The sequence below is a fragment of the Anastrepha ludens genome, chromosome 5 (genome assembly GCF_028408465.1).
Source record: "Anastrepha ludens isolate Willacy chromosome 5, idAnaLude1.1, whole genome shotgun sequence".
Taxonomy (NCBI): domain Eukaryota; kingdom Metazoa; phylum Arthropoda; class Insecta; order Diptera; family Tephritidae; genus Anastrepha; species Anastrepha ludens.
Genome location: NC_071501.1, coordinates 97,285,081 through 97,300,254, shown reverse-complemented (window position 1 = coordinate 97,300,254; position 15,174 = coordinate 97,285,081). Strand labels below are relative to the sequence as shown.

At 40.8% G+C, this 15,174-nt stretch overlaps 1 protein-coding gene across 1 annotated transcript in view; it reads right to left on the bottom strand.

Annotated features, from left to right (window-relative positions):
* LOC128863485 (cytoplasmic dynein 2 heavy chain 1) overlaps positions 1 to 14,314 on the bottom strand; it is a 55,764-nt gene extending 41,450 nt beyond the window's left edge. Inside the window, exons 1-13 of the mRNA XM_054102671.1 lie at positions 14,260 to 14,314; positions 13,550 to 13,896; positions 13,073 to 13,157; positions 9,113 to 9,242; positions 7,338 to 7,471; positions 6,936 to 7,262; positions 6,501 to 6,862; positions 6,260 to 6,426; positions 5,758 to 6,181; positions 5,464 to 5,696; positions 5,053 to 5,406; positions 4,738 to 4,984; positions 2,892 to 3,967 (exon numbers count right to left, since the gene is read on the bottom strand). Of these exons, the coding sequence (XP_053958646.1) occupies positions 2,892 to 3,967; positions 4,738 to 4,984; positions 5,053 to 5,406; positions 5,464 to 5,696; positions 5,758 to 6,181; positions 6,260 to 6,426; positions 6,501 to 6,862; positions 6,936 to 7,262; positions 7,338 to 7,471; positions 9,113 to 9,242; positions 13,073 to 13,157; positions 13,550 to 13,896; positions 14,260 to 14,314 (3,941 nt within the window). The remainder of the gene's footprint in view (positions 1 to 2,891; positions 3,968 to 4,737; positions 4,985 to 5,052; positions 5,407 to 5,463; positions 5,697 to 5,757; positions 6,182 to 6,259; positions 6,427 to 6,500; positions 6,863 to 6,935; positions 7,263 to 7,337; positions 7,472 to 9,112; positions 9,243 to 13,072; positions 13,158 to 13,549; positions 13,897 to 14,259) is intronic.
* Between the last annotated feature and the right edge of the window lie 860 nt (positions 14,315 to 15,174).

The following is a 15,174-nucleotide window of genomic DNA, read 5'->3' as shown; positions in this document are numbered from 1 at the left end:
AGAAGCAATGAACTTTGTTGTGGCAAACCGATGGAGAGGCAGATATATATGTGTCTGCAGCAACAGCCAAGCTGCGTTTATGGCCTTAGACAGTCCCCCAACCACATCAGGCGTGGTCGAGTCCTGTAAATCCAGGCTGAACTATGTCGGCAGACATAATAGCCTGATGCGAACATGGGTCCGGGACACGTGGGTATCGTGGGTAACGAGACCTCTGACTCCTTAGCTAAGATGGGCTCTGAGGCCAACTTCTTTGGCCCAGAGCCCGTTTTGCCACTCCCTTCTGCCATCAAAGCCACGGTTAACAAATGGGTAACTACAACCCACAAGCGAGCTTGGCAGTCTGAGAGAGGCTGCTGATAGACTAAACTGATGTTACCTGTCGTGCCCGATCGATTGTTGCAAACCTTTCTGTCATTAAGCAGAGGGGAGTGGAAAGCACATGGAAAGGTTGGGCATTTCAGACAGTGTACTCTGCCCAGCTTAGGAAGAGGAGGATGACACGGCGGACCACTTCCTGTGCGTCTGCCCCGCCTTCGCTCGAATCAGGTTAGAGGTTTTTGGCACTGATATGTTAAGAAGCGACCATCTTGGCTCCTTGACACCACAAGATCTACTCAGATTTCTTCGGAGATCGGGTAGATTTAAATGAAACGATAGCTGTGAAATTTGGCGGAAATATTTATTTGTCTTGGAATTAGGCAAATAAATTTAGAAGACCACCAGGTAGGCTTCTAAGCCTTGATGGGGAAGACTTACAAACTCTCGCTGGATACTATACGAAATATTGTAGCCTTCGTTACTATTTCAGGAAACCAGGATTAGTAGAAACAAGCGTCTGCCGGCTATGCGAACTGCACGATGAAACGCACGCGACCATCGTCTGCGAATGTGTAGTTCTCGCAAGGCGAAGACTCGCACGCCTAGTTTGTAAGACTCTAAATCCATTGATGGAATTAAAAAAAAACGCCTGAGGAATTGCTCAAATTGATTAAAAGCCAATAATTGTAGACTCCCGATAAATCACAGTAGACTACTTTAGAGGTCGTAGTGCGCTATGGCCTAATGATACCAATAGTAATAATATTTAGGCTTGCAACTGAACTATAAAAGGTCAAACGATTCGACGCTTAAGTATTTAAATGTTCAAAATTGTTCAAATTTTCCATGTGCTGACTTCGCAAATAAAATCATCTAGAGTGATGAGATTCATTTTTGGTTAAGTAGTCTCTTACGCAAGAAAAAATGCCAGATATAGAGCGTGAAGGTAAAAATCCATGGAGGGCTTATCGGGTGGTCCTGAACTCTAAAAAAGACACTGCGTAGCGTCGTAAAACTTTATTAGTTGAAAAACGCTTCCAATGCTGTGACATCTGTACAAAAAAACGTTTAGATTGAATCAACCCCACAGCACAAAAAGTTGGGCGCGGTACATAGATTTATATATAAATATATATAGTTGGCGCGTACATCCTCTTTTGGGTGCTTGGCCGAGCTCCTCCTCCTATTTGTGGTGCGCGTCTTGATGTTGTTCCACAAATGGAGGGACCTACAGTTTCAAACCGACTCCGAACGGCAAATATTTTGTATGAGGAGCTGTTTCATGGCAGAAATACACTCGGAGGTTTGCCATTGCCTGCCGAGGGGCGACCGCTATTAGAAAAAACTTTTTCTTAATTTTGATCTTTCACCGATATTCGAACCGACGTTCTCTCTCTGAATTCCGAATGATAGTCACGCACCAACCCATTCCGCCCCGGCGGTCGATAGATTTGCTGGTGTTTAATTTGAGCACCTACCGCAGCACAATGTAAGCTGTGTCTAAAGTTTCTTGCAAGAGTTTCCCGGAGAAATTGACCCTGAGGATCAAGGTACTTCAATTCAAGAGCAACAACAATCTTTTCACAGGCGGACTTTACATGGGTGACGAATTGGACGGAGTTGTATATTTTTCGAATTTCAAATTCTATGGGTAATAAATGTTCCTACTGCAGAAAATCACAACAAGAATAATAGAGGCAGACGAATATAAATCGATTCTTATGTCACACCGGCCATCTCACACAGACGTATTTCACAGGTAGTGAAGTGTGAGCTCGAACATACAAGCTTCCTGTAGTATTCCCCAAGCCGACATTCGAGATTTGGGCTCTGCAGCTGAACTAACCAATTCAGATTTTTATGTGAGTACCTTCCTTAACTCCAAAGCGCTCTGGCCAAAACTGAATCTTAAAAAAACCAAATGTTTGTTTGGATTGAACAGATCAACTGCCAGCGCCTCACAGGTGTTATAACGGGTCACCAGTATAATGGGTGTACCTAATAATGACTTTTGCAGGAGGTGTGGAGATGAAGAAGAATTTTAGTCGACGATTATTTTTTTTAAGGACCTGGGAAATTCGCAAAATATCTCACTGGAGGGACTAGTTACCTTCTTAAAAAGGTCTAAGTGGTTTAAGCAACTTAGTTAGGGGAAGGAAAACCAATGCACCGAGTGTCTTGTCTTAAACAAGCAACCTAACTAACCTAACCTAACCATCTTTTGACAGTCACACAGGCTTTGAAATGCATGAAGGAGCTGCTGCATTTTGTCCAAAGCTCGAGCTTCAACAGTAGTAATAGTCTGGAACTACTGCAGAAGTTTGCAGACAGACAGAAAAATGTACTTCGTCATTTCCACAGCACAGCTCGAGCTCGAACATACAAACTCCCAGGATACTTCGCATCCTCAATTACTAATCATACAACGGAATAAATGAGTTTATGTGTTGCCCGAAGTTTGAGTATTTTGCCCTACCGAAATATTTACATATTTATTTATATATTAATAAGGTGAATAGATTTTTCAAAGAAATTTATGCTGAGTGAAGAAAGCATTTCGTCTCACTTACCGCCTTTGTGATTGACTTAAACTAGTTAGCAGCGAGTCCAAAGTATTCAGGCGACTCTCCCACAATTCTGCCTGATCTGAGAATGCCTCGAAAGCTGCTGAATTTTTGGCCGATTGCAATAAAGACTGATTATCGCCAATTTTATTTAGCACTTCCTGATAGTCCTTGATAAGTGACAATGTATTGCCTGCTGAATCTTTGTGATTTATCAGCTTCAGGTTAGACGTAACAGACCATTGATCCAGTTCGGTTAAAGCTTGCCGCACTATTTGCTCCGAAGCGGCTTGTTTCACCAAATTTGCTATCTCTGTAGATGCCTGTTGTAGTGCATTATAATCTTCCAATATATCGCGCAGGAATAAATTATGTATAGACTTTGTCTCTAATTTGTTCAATAACATAAATATGCGTGCCCAATGTCGTTCTGTCAACGTATCCGATTGTAATTGCTGCAGAATCGGCATAACGCCTTGCAACCGCTCCACGCTCTGTCGAATGCGTTTTGAGGGCAGATCGATTGACGCATGCACTGAGCTCTCCCACTTATTGATGAACTCATTCAACACATATGGACGACGCCGATATATAGCCCATTCTTCATCGGCAATGGTATTCAACTCGCTCAGATATTTGTCGTAGATTTCCCATTGTTTCGACTGTGTTTCCATTTTTTCTTCGATCTCGGTGAAGGGCGCAAGCACATCAGCAGGAAAGGACATATTGAATTTAGCACATTCTTCGAGTAATTGCACCTTCTTTGCTTGTAGTTGTTGCCAATGCTCTTGGCGTTCTTTGAATAGCTCCAGTGTGGCATTTTCATTACTTTCCAGCTCACTAATGGTTGATTCCCAGCGCAGGAAAAACTTTTCCGCTTCATTTTGTAAATTCTGTATCTGTGAGTGAGCTTGATCTTTAATCATATCGACTTGGCGTTGAAGTATTACAGCATGATTTTCTATGAGAGGTTGTAGCCGTTCCCATTGCAACAGAATGTTTGCCAAGGCGGTAACTCGCTCCTTGCACCAGCCGGCGAGGCAGGTGTCTTTGCTCTTGACCGCGTCGAGAGTCTCGGATACCTGCGGGAGAAAATTGGTAATGTGGTATGTTTATGTAAGGAGCGGTGAAAACTGTTTGAGCGAGATGCGCTAAATATAATATTATCTCCGCCTGTAAGTATGAAAGAAGTTACAATGCTTGCTTTTTATAATTTCATTCGTCTAGTCCCTGTGTGAACCCTTCACATGACTCATGAAATAGTAAATTGAAAGTATACACTTCGTGCATAATTTAAGTACACTCCCATATTTCGCATCATATTTTACCCTATAACGGTAAGATACCTTCCGTAGTGTCTCACTATTAGTATTTCACACACCCATTTATCTTACTACTTCCGATACTCCACTTCCCTAAGCTAATTAATACGAACTAACCTTTGGTAGCTCTGGCATCATTTTCTTATACTTCATGCCCGACTCTGTGATAGACCTCTCCTCCAAGGGTGCACCTATCTCTCTCCCTCTCTACTTCTAGCGTTCTACTTTCTCCAAGCTAATTAATATGAACTAACCATAGGTACCTGCGTCATAATTTTCTCATACTCTATAGCCGACCTCGGTTTTAGACACTTCGTCTATGCCCACCCTCATTTCTCTCGCTTTTCACTTCGGAAACTCTACTTTCCTAAAACTAATCAACGTGAACTAACGTTTGGTGGCTTCAGCATCATTTTTTCATATTTCTTGGCTGGCCTCTGTGGCAGCCGTTTATTCCCCACGCACACTCATCTCTCTCATTCGCTATTTCGGGCGCTCCATATTCCCTATACTATTCAATATGAACTAACCTTCGGTAGTTCCGTCATCATTTTCTCGTACTTCATGCCCGACTCTGTGATAGACGTCTCATCCATGGGCACATTATTCAAGAACTGTAATGAGCTTTGCAAGAACTCTTGAATGACGGTAACGTCATTTACAATAGCCGTGCGTAAGCTGTTGGTTAAAGATTCCCAATAACGTCGACTAATCAATTCTATCTCCGAACGTAATGGCGAAGTATTGATTATAATGCATTCAATGGACTCTTCGGAGCTAAAGGTGGTTAAAAACAAATTGAGTGACGGGGAAGACTTCAAAATTAAACGCAAACTACAACTTACTTCTGAATTTTCGCAATCTTTTGACTGAAATTCTTACAAGCTCGAAATTCGCGATCCCAATCCTCTGCTACGCTAAGATGTATGCCACACAATTCTTCAATATCAACGCAACCCAGCGCGACCCAAGGAAGCCAAATCTTTTTGAATTCTTCAAGCTTACGAAATAATTCCTCAGCGTGCGCGAAAAGTGGACCGATGTGATGACGATTTATTTCCACCATTGACTTAAATAACTCGGTGCTGTTGTCAGAGAGCCCGCGAAAACTGCTGGGACGTTCAATAAAGCGTCGAAGCTGAGTGAAATATTTTTCGCGTATCTCCTCCTCGGGTGGGCGGTAGCAAAGTTGCCGTTGGCTAGGAAGAGAAAATTTATATATCAGAGACATGAGCACATTAAGTGAGTAAATTTACCGAAACATAATATCGATGTGTATATCGGGCAGCTTATTGTTCATGTCTACCAGGCCGATGATATATTGATATTCCAACACCTTGTAGAGTTGATGATCCCAATGCAATTTGAAGGCGTCCAGGTTGGTGTACCCTTGACGCTCTATTGCAGCCACCAAATCGCGCAGATGCCGCATTTCATCTTTCCATACTTGCGTTTGTGTGAACAAATCGGTATTCATGAGCTTAATAACCTGAGCGGAAATGAATAAATAAATCTAACCATTGCATTTATTTTTGGAAGTGTAAACGCACCGTTCTTTTGGCCTGCTCATGGTAGCCCACTAGTAGGGTGTTGTCCGCAGAGAGTTTGGACACAGCTGTTTGCAGCATATCCACATAACGTTGCACGGACTCTTCATCATGCCAGGCTACCGTCTCGCTTTGCACCAATTTCGATAATTGCACCGCATTCTTCAGCATAATCGGTCTTTGGCAAGGTATCATGCGATCACCGATTGTATTGTGAAATGTTGCAATCTGCTGCAAGCGGCGCGCATAACTCATGAATTTAGCGGCATGTGTCGCCGATGAGCGCAACTCTGCCGGTACATTGTAGCCAAGGTTCTCGAATTCGCGCACATCCTGACAAAAAGTGACCAGTTTGGGGTTGAACGTAACGCGCATTAGTTGACGGCCTTCCTTTTCGAATTTAACCACCGGTTGATCTTCGCGTAATCTAAGAGAGGAATGCAGTCCATGATATAAGTATTTGAAAGAGTGCCACCAATAATACAGTGTGTCATGTGACTATTACTTCAACTCTCCACTCTTGACAGATGTGGAACATTGACCGCACCAAATTTCGAAGTTTGTGCGCAGCAATGACTCGGTCTCTTCCTTGATCTCTTGTACGGCTTTGTTGATCTTGTCATAGCCATCACGACCGCTAATCAAATGACTAACCTTCTCGATTTCTTGGATCTGCGTGGAAAGTTGCGGGAATAAAATTATTTCTATAAACGTAAAAAGTTATTCACAAACGCCAGCTTTGCTACCTGATATTGCACGACTTTTAGCCAACGACACTCATTGCAAATGACTGACAAATGACCGGTATCGGGCTCCATATTTGTATCAGACATGGCTTTGCGCAAATCCTGCAGCAGAATCTGTAGTGATTGTAGAAATTGTTCGCGCTCGATAGTCAACAACTCGAGCACAGCTGGTCGCTGGATGAGCGTCTCATATTTGGAGAAGATAAAGATAACCTGTCGCGCATTGCTCAGATGATTATGAAGTTGTGCCTTAAGTGCTGAGGCAATACGCTCATCGATGTGTTGCAGTATTTGCTCAAAGTACTGCAAAGCTTTATTCCATTTTGATTGACCCAAAGCAGTAGTGTCGAATATATTAATATCTACACAAGACAAAGGGGCATGAAATTATTTGCTTCTGCATATCTTTAAGTAAATAATTTTCCTCCAACCTACCCTTAAATGGCGAACTCTCATAGAGCATACTTTTCATCTCCTCGTCATTCAATAATGTGGCGATTTGTCTGTAAAGATTTTTAATATTCTTAATCTCGGATAGCCGCTCTTTAAATTGCTGACCACGCTTGGGCGCATGGGGTTCGCCTAGCCATGGATGCTGCACATAATTTGGCCAGAAGAGACGCGTAAGCGAGTCACACAACTGCATCCAAGAGTCGGCGGTGTCAATGCATTGGCTCATCAGCATATTCACATGATGAGAATTCAAATTCCAAATATCCTCCATAAGTAGTTGCTCGACACATATTTCCAGCAAACCATTGCCTGGTGCATGAATGAATACAAATTATACGATGAGAAATACACAGTATTATTTTAATTAGTGGTGCGTAGAAGTACCCATGATATCCAATAGATCAGCCATGCGCGCCTGCGGATAGTGGTAAGGTAAACGCCAAAGCTCATCGAGGCTATTGTGTGAACTGTCTAAAAACTCCTCAATGCTGGTGCCGGTGTTGGCATGATCGATTGAGCTTTAGAGGGCATAGTTCATGTATAAAAAAACAGAGGAAACAGAAAATATTTGAGTATATTTCATTCGTTTTTTTCAGATATGGGTGAAGCTTGAAGTTCTAACCATTTTTCGCCAGATGTATGTACAATGTGTACATTGATTCTGGTCTTACTATAAAGGGATTTGATGGTGATGTTACGCTTCAAAAAAGTTCTTTGACAGTTTTGTGCTTGGTGCGCAGCCAGCTGAGTATTACAGCATTCCGAAATGGAGGTAAAAAAGGGGAATTCAATCAGTTCTTCAGTATGTCTACGACTGAGATGGAAAGTCGGAGTAGGAGCTCAAAAAATAGTTTCGTATTTATGGATCTAGTGCAGTAACGAATGCAAAAGCAAAGCAGTGATTCTAATGAACCCATTCTGGTAGTATGAGGGTCGAAGAAGAGGCAGGTATGGTTAGACCAATCGTCGAAAGTATCGGTAAAGTCATGAAAGTCCTGGATTCGAACCGGCATCTGAGTATTTTTTCATCAGAAAAATGTAATGCTATGAAACAGAAGATTAGCCAGAAAACCGTTTTTGGAGCAACTGATTTCAAAAAGAACCTCGATGTATGGGCAACAAACAAGCCTTTTCGACAGAATGTACGCCTGAAATTTTTTGCTGAAATGTAGCATAGTTTACAAATTTGTAAAGTGAAGGTTGTCACCTAATTTCGAAGGTGGTGAAAAACGTGTGACCTCCAAGAATTACAGTAAAAAATATATGCTCAAATCGCGGGAAGTTCAAACAATCTCCAAGTTTTGTGAAATCGTTCATTATGAGCTACTCCGATGGGCCCACACATGGTAGTAAGATATTTAGAGGTGTCTCCAATATCAGGCCGTTGGCCGGGTTTCAGCGAATTTGACAGAATCAGCGGTTGGACTGACGTAGCAGGAATTTTGAATCTGTTTGTTTGCCAAAAAAACAAAGAATGTGTTAGTGATATACGAAAAAAATTAACACAATGACACTTCGTTGCCGGCTGAACAACAACAGATTTGACGAGTGTGTGAAATTATCGTGCAGATTTCAGCTGGTAAAAATTCTTCCGTAATCTATCATTGGGTCCACAAACCTAGCCTGGATCTCTGCTAGCAATAACAAACTAGTTTGTAGCAAGCGATCTTCTGGAGTTGTTAGGAACTGGCGAATGTGAAGGGTGTTATTGTGCCATCGAGACAGTGGCAAGTTGCACACAACTTCAGCGATGCACTAGAAGCTCCGAGAGTCATGGATGGGAGATTTTATAGCACTCGGCTTATAGTCCCGACCAGGCACCAAGTGATCGTCGCTTCTTTAAGCATTTGTAAAAATTTCTTGATGATAAAAAACTGGCCTCAAAAGATGCTTGGGAAAATGAGCTGAAGAAGTTCCTTACCAATAGACATGAGGATTCCGTCAATAGAGAAACTATGAAAATGAATAAAAGTTATTGAACAAATCGGCGCATATTTGCTAGAAATCAATTAGTTCTAACTATGCTAAGTTCTTCATGGGAATAAGGCGAAAAATGCTCAGAACTTTTAATTAGACCAATATTTATATAAAGCACATCTTTTAATTGGTATATATTTCAATTGGCCTTAATAGATTTGTATTAGAATTGTCAGCCTTACCTCATTTGCTTGTCAATATTTTCAAGTACACCAATAAATACTTGCGACATTTCACGATCAATGCGAGAACTGGATTTTTTATTAAATTTTTGCTTCCAAAATTTAATTTCATCCTTTACTGATGTTATGCCTGCATATACGAGAAGAAGAAAAGAGAAGCATACAAATTCATAAAGTTTAAAGAAAATTCATTGTCTTAATAAAAATGTGTATCGGTAGTTGGATAGTTGGACCTATCAAATAACAAGAAAAATAATCAAAACCTTGAAGTGCTGTAGTTTCTTTGCGAGCTGTTTAGGGCTTTCAAACTTACAACCATTTTTTACTTGAAACCCAACTCCGATCGTGAAAACAAAAATGGCTCGCTCGACGCTTGAAATTGTAAACTTTCCAAACAAATCGCAGTCATTGTCTGAAGAGTATTTTTATTGAGTAACAAAACAGTTGTGAAATGAAGCACCCGCTATGCCTGCTATACGCAAGTTGCGCAAAAATCTCATGAGCTCGAAGTCATTGAAGTTGTTGAATTCCGATCAGAATGTAGGTACTAAGACTGAGTGTATACGTATGCAACTTAATTCAAGAATAATGACTGGCACTCAACTAAATACATATCAGATATCAGATGTTATTGTTTTGCTTTTGAATTTGACTGTTAGAGCAGTTTGAATCGGACGTTAAATTCGACTAAAAGGTCAAGAAATCATCTTTTCTGACGAGGTGTATGTCCATTTCGGCGTCTGAGTTAGTACACAAGATTGTAGAATTTGAGGAACAGAAAGCTTAAATTAAATTCCCAGAAAGCCGATGCATTAGCAAAGATGCATTATTCCGAAGCAATTTTGGCCAAGAGTGTGCAGTACTATCGTTTCAGGATGAAATTGAAGCCAAATACTTTGACAAATTCTGGATACCTTCAGAATTATACTTTGACAAATTCTGGATACCTTCAGGCACCTGATCGAGCCTGAGCCACCTCTGAGGCCCATCAGGAGGCATTTCCTCAACTACGCGGACGAGATCTTAGACAAAACAAACAGACGGCTACTGGATCGGACAATGTACAGACAGAACATAAACGACATTCATCGGGAGACGCTCACCCCCTTCTTAAGCTCCCGACCCGCGAACGCCGTTATCGGAGTCCAACTACCACCAATCGCAGACGAAGAGCTCCAACTTCCCTGAGAGTCCCGCGTAACCTTGGCACAATTACGTTCTGGATATTGAAGCAGGTTAAACTCCTACTTATCCAGAATCGAGCCCGACATACTAAACAAATGTCCAGCATGTAAAGGCACCCCGCACGATACTAACCACCTTTTCACATGCCCCATTAAACCCACTCATCTAACACCCCTCTCCCTCTGGACCCAACCCCCGTCGAAACAACTAGTTTCCTTGGCCTACCGTCAGATGAGCTAGACGAAGACGACTGGTGATTAGGCTTCACTGACAGGGCAAAGGTACTGCTACAACAACAACAACAAATTCCAGATTCAGTAGGATGACGTGACATACCACACACTTTCCCAGTAATCGACCCTTTGGTGCTAAATTCGCTCCTTAATAGTCTAGGCGAAATAAACAGATATCTCTGAGCTGCAATTTGAGCTTATTTGATTATTTTTTGGCGTGCATTGAAGTATCGATATTAAAAAGGCCAATATAAATCAACCAAAAACAAAAAAACAAGAATACGCTTCTAAAAGGCTTTCCACTTTGCAAGTAGACCTTAAAGCGATCATCACAATATAAGTAGTTTAGTTTAGTTTAGTTTAGTTTAGTAGTTCTATTGCTTCTTTGTTATAGAATCGGTGTACTTTAGGCGGTAATTTTAATCTTGAGAGCAGCCAAAAGTCGCAAAGAGCTGCATCAGGAATGCGTGAAGACGGACGGAGCTGTAAGACTTGGCGCTTTGTCAAATATTGTTGCACGAGAATATCGATATTTGTTCAGGAGAGTAATTTTCCCATTATTCTCCTAACAAAAGCAAAGTGCGACAAGCTCGAGAGAGGTTGTGTTACTTTGTCGTAGAAGGCCTTATCTCGCAGGCGCGTGTTCACTTTCCCTTCACTATAGGCAATTCCGCCGTACTCTCCGAATCTTGTATCGACCGATTACCATCTTTGGTGAATCGCGCATTAAGGATTTTTCAGCAATGCCGCAGAGCCTTTGGTAAAACCTGGCACTTATCAGATCAATCATCACTTACGCCTCGTTGGTCGGGTGGCGACGGGGCATGGTTAAATCCACACTCCAGGAACTATACAGGCTGCAAAGAAGTGTATGTTTATGCATTACGGGTGCCATGAGTACAACCTCCGGCGATGCTCTAAATACTATGCTTGATTTGCTCGCCTTGGATCTTAAGATACAACAGGAAGCATTAAAAGCAATGTGTAAACTCCATAAATATGGTTTCTGGCACGAAGACGGAGCATCGGAACAGAGAGAAATCTTTAAGTTGCTATCTGAGCAGCATACACTGTTTTTGGCACCTAAAGACGACCTGATACCCATAGTTTTTTATTGGAAGGAAAATTGATGTTAAATTTCCACTGCGTGAGCAATGGAGCAATCCAGAATGCATGCAGGAAGGTTTGACGAATATTTTCTTTACCGATGGGTTCAAGAATCAAATAGGGTCTAGAGCCGGATGGTACTTAAACGATAGTAATAAGTATCACTATGCTATGGGGGAAATGGCAACTGTTTTCCAAACGGAAGTTTTGCCATCCTGAAAGTAGCCGAATGGATAATCGAGAGGAGATGGAGCGGGAAACAGATTAGAGTCTTCAGTGACAGTCAGACTGCATTGAAGGCCCTGGAGAACGTGAAGCAAACCTCAAAAATTGTTCAAGAATAAAAGAAGAAGCTTAACTCTGTCGCAAGACAAAACAGGCTTGTACTTATATGGGTTCCGGGACACTCCGGTGTTCAAGGAAATGAAATTGCCGATCAATTTGCCAACCGTGGATCAGCGGTTCCCCCATAAGGGCCAGAGCCAATAATCGGAATCAGTTCCGCAGGAATCATGAATTGGATCAGCGATTTTGGCAATTTACATAAAGAGCGATGGTCCGCTCTAGAACGCTGCAGAGCTGCAAAGTGTTTTGTGACAAGTCCGAACAAAAAACTGTCAAACTTTCTACTAAAACTTGGCAGAAAAGACGTTCGGTTGATGGTCGGTATCATTACAGGACACAATCTATGGGGTCAGCATATGATCACCATTGGAATCATTGAGGACTCAATATGCCAGTCTTGCTTGGATGAGGCGGATAGCACCCGACTTTGCTAGAGCACGGCTACAAGTTTTGGGTTCCGATGTCGTAAGAATGAGTAATATTCGTTCTCTAAAACTGGAGGATATTTACAGATTCACCAAATAATCTGGCAAATTCTCGCAGGACTAACTGCCTCTGTCTCTGTCTCTTTCTTCCCTATCTCTTTTTCACTGATACTTTTCTCCTTTCCCCCTTGACTATCTACCCTTTTTCCAGAGCTCTAAATAAAATGGGCTTTGTAGCCTGAGCGTTTTAGGAGCCACCAAATCTCTTGGTGCTCTTTGGCTCTACCAATTTAATTTTCAAATTTCAGGAATGCAGGGCATAATCTGTAGTTCAATTGAATATACTAAATAAAAATGTGGTTTTAAAAAGAGGTGGCAACTCTGAAAAAAAATTTCTGAATTAAGTTAATAAATTTACTTCCTATAACCCATGGTTTAACAAATATACTGTTTTTTTACTTAATTTTTAAGATAATTTTAATTATTAACGTCGGGGTAAGTTCGGTAGGTCAAGTACTATAACCAAAAACATCTCTTTTCTTATTCTATTTAAAAATAAACCTTTGATCCACCCTCTAAATTTTGCAAGCATTTTATTACATATTTTTTTGAAAAAAGCATTAAAAAAGATATTACAATATGCATTTACATACATGCGAACTTACCACTTTGCGGCAAACCCAATGTTGAGCCCAAAGAGACATGCAAACTTTCCAGTAAACCGCTCAACTCGGGACTATATTCAGTTTTCTTGGAAATTAATATAGAGAAGGAAAAAAGAGATAGTAGAAAATTGTATGAAAACTTAAAACGCTATTACATGAACTAAAAATTTACTCTACACATCCACACAGGTGGCAAGTTAAATGCAAAGCAATGTTCAAACCAAACCATATAACCAGTTTATGTTACATAAAATTCTTCCGGGCGAAATCTTCTAAATCCATAAAGAAGTTACGTGCCAATTAAAGCAAAAGTGCACACCATTACCGCATGGAAATAGGTGAGCAACAGAGCAAAAGTGCTCCACACCACAAAACGCTACTACCACTCTTAAGCTCAGTTGACCAATACAAAAACAAAGTAAAGGTACGAGTACGAGCATAAAGCAATCATAGTTTGTAGTTGTAAGGTTAACTTACCCTGGCCTCGGCTTGCGGTGAGAATACACGCGAAACGGAATTGTAAATCGACTTGACCAGTCCACCTTCCAGCGTTAATATGCCAAGCGGTTGGTCGTATGCGCCACTGCTAGCAGCAGATGAAATGTTTGTGGAACCACTCTTGTTGCCGCCGACCTGTGGTATCTTGTAGAATAGCAAGCAAACCTCATCGCCCGGTATGCGATGATGAAATTTTATGCTGCCATTCGATTTGTTATGCACCGCTGCAATAACGGTAAGTTCATCGTTCTCGAGAAATTCGTGTATGGCGGTGAGATGCTCATCAGCAGCTTGACCAGTACTACCGCTAGCCGCAAAATATTCAACTGTGAATAGGAGATGAAAAATTTAGCAGGAAAATGAAGGAAGCAAAAAATTAAAAAAAAGTAAAAAGAAAAAAAAAACATCCACACAGTGAAACTTTCCGTTTTCAATGAACTGCTTATGATGGATGGCTGACAAGTGATGGTATGTGTAGCAGTAACCTCCATGGATACGTTTGAGTTGAGCACCCACAATGGCAGCTCAAGTGGCCACCAAATGGGACACAGCTGAATTCAGTATACACACACACACGTACACTTCTTACCATTCGCAAATTGTCATCGTGTCTCAACTAGCATCAACTACTTGCTCCCTGTATGCTGCATATTTTAATTAGCTATTTTGTGGGCAAACCACTCACTCACCTGAAGTGTTTATTATGAATTTCGACTTATTGCTTTTGTGTACGTTAATGCTCATTTCTGAACTAAATTAATTTTTTCTCGGAAAATTTTAATCAATTTTAGAGCAAATCCTTGAAATGGTACATATAAATTTGGACAATATTTTGCTTGACAGAAATTTCTAAATTGCATCGTTTTGTTTTGGCAGTTGATTAGTGCGGTCGTTAAGGACAAAAACCACCGTTGCCATGGTGCGTGAAAATTGTATTATTAGCACTCTAGCCGGTCTGGTTGCCTTAGCATTCAGTGGAGCTCGAAGTGGCACCTGTTTGCGCGCGTTCAAAATGAGGTAGAAAAAAGAAAACTACGAAAGCAAAAAAAAAACAAAAAGAAAAAAAAGTAAAGGAAAAGCAAAAACAAGAAATATAATATATTAAAAGGAATAAATGAATACCATACAGAAAATTTAATATTTCAACGTAATTTTAAGAAAAAGTGTACTGACATTTGTTGGTGTACATATGCACGTTATTGTTATTGTAATTTAGCTATTAGTTTTAGCGTTAGCTATTAGTAGTTTTGTTTTACTCGCCTCATTTGGGGGTTGATTTGCGTTATTGGGCAAATGACCAGCTGACTATATTAATACTGGTTTAGGGAAGTGCACTGAAAAGTTATTGCTTAGGGTGGTTTGTTATAAGGGTTAAAGTGGTTTAAATAAAATATTTTTGAGAGAAATTACTGTAAGTGTCAAATGACGTACACACAAGTTGTGACGTTTATACGAGTTATGCTGTCTCAAACCTGTGCTGCTAGTTTTAAATATCTTTGTTGTGGGCTCCTCTTTTTAACTCTGTTAAGATTTTTATTCAATTTCGCTACTAGTCAAACACACTAAAATTTATAAAAACAGGAAAAAAATTAAAGTAAAAATCT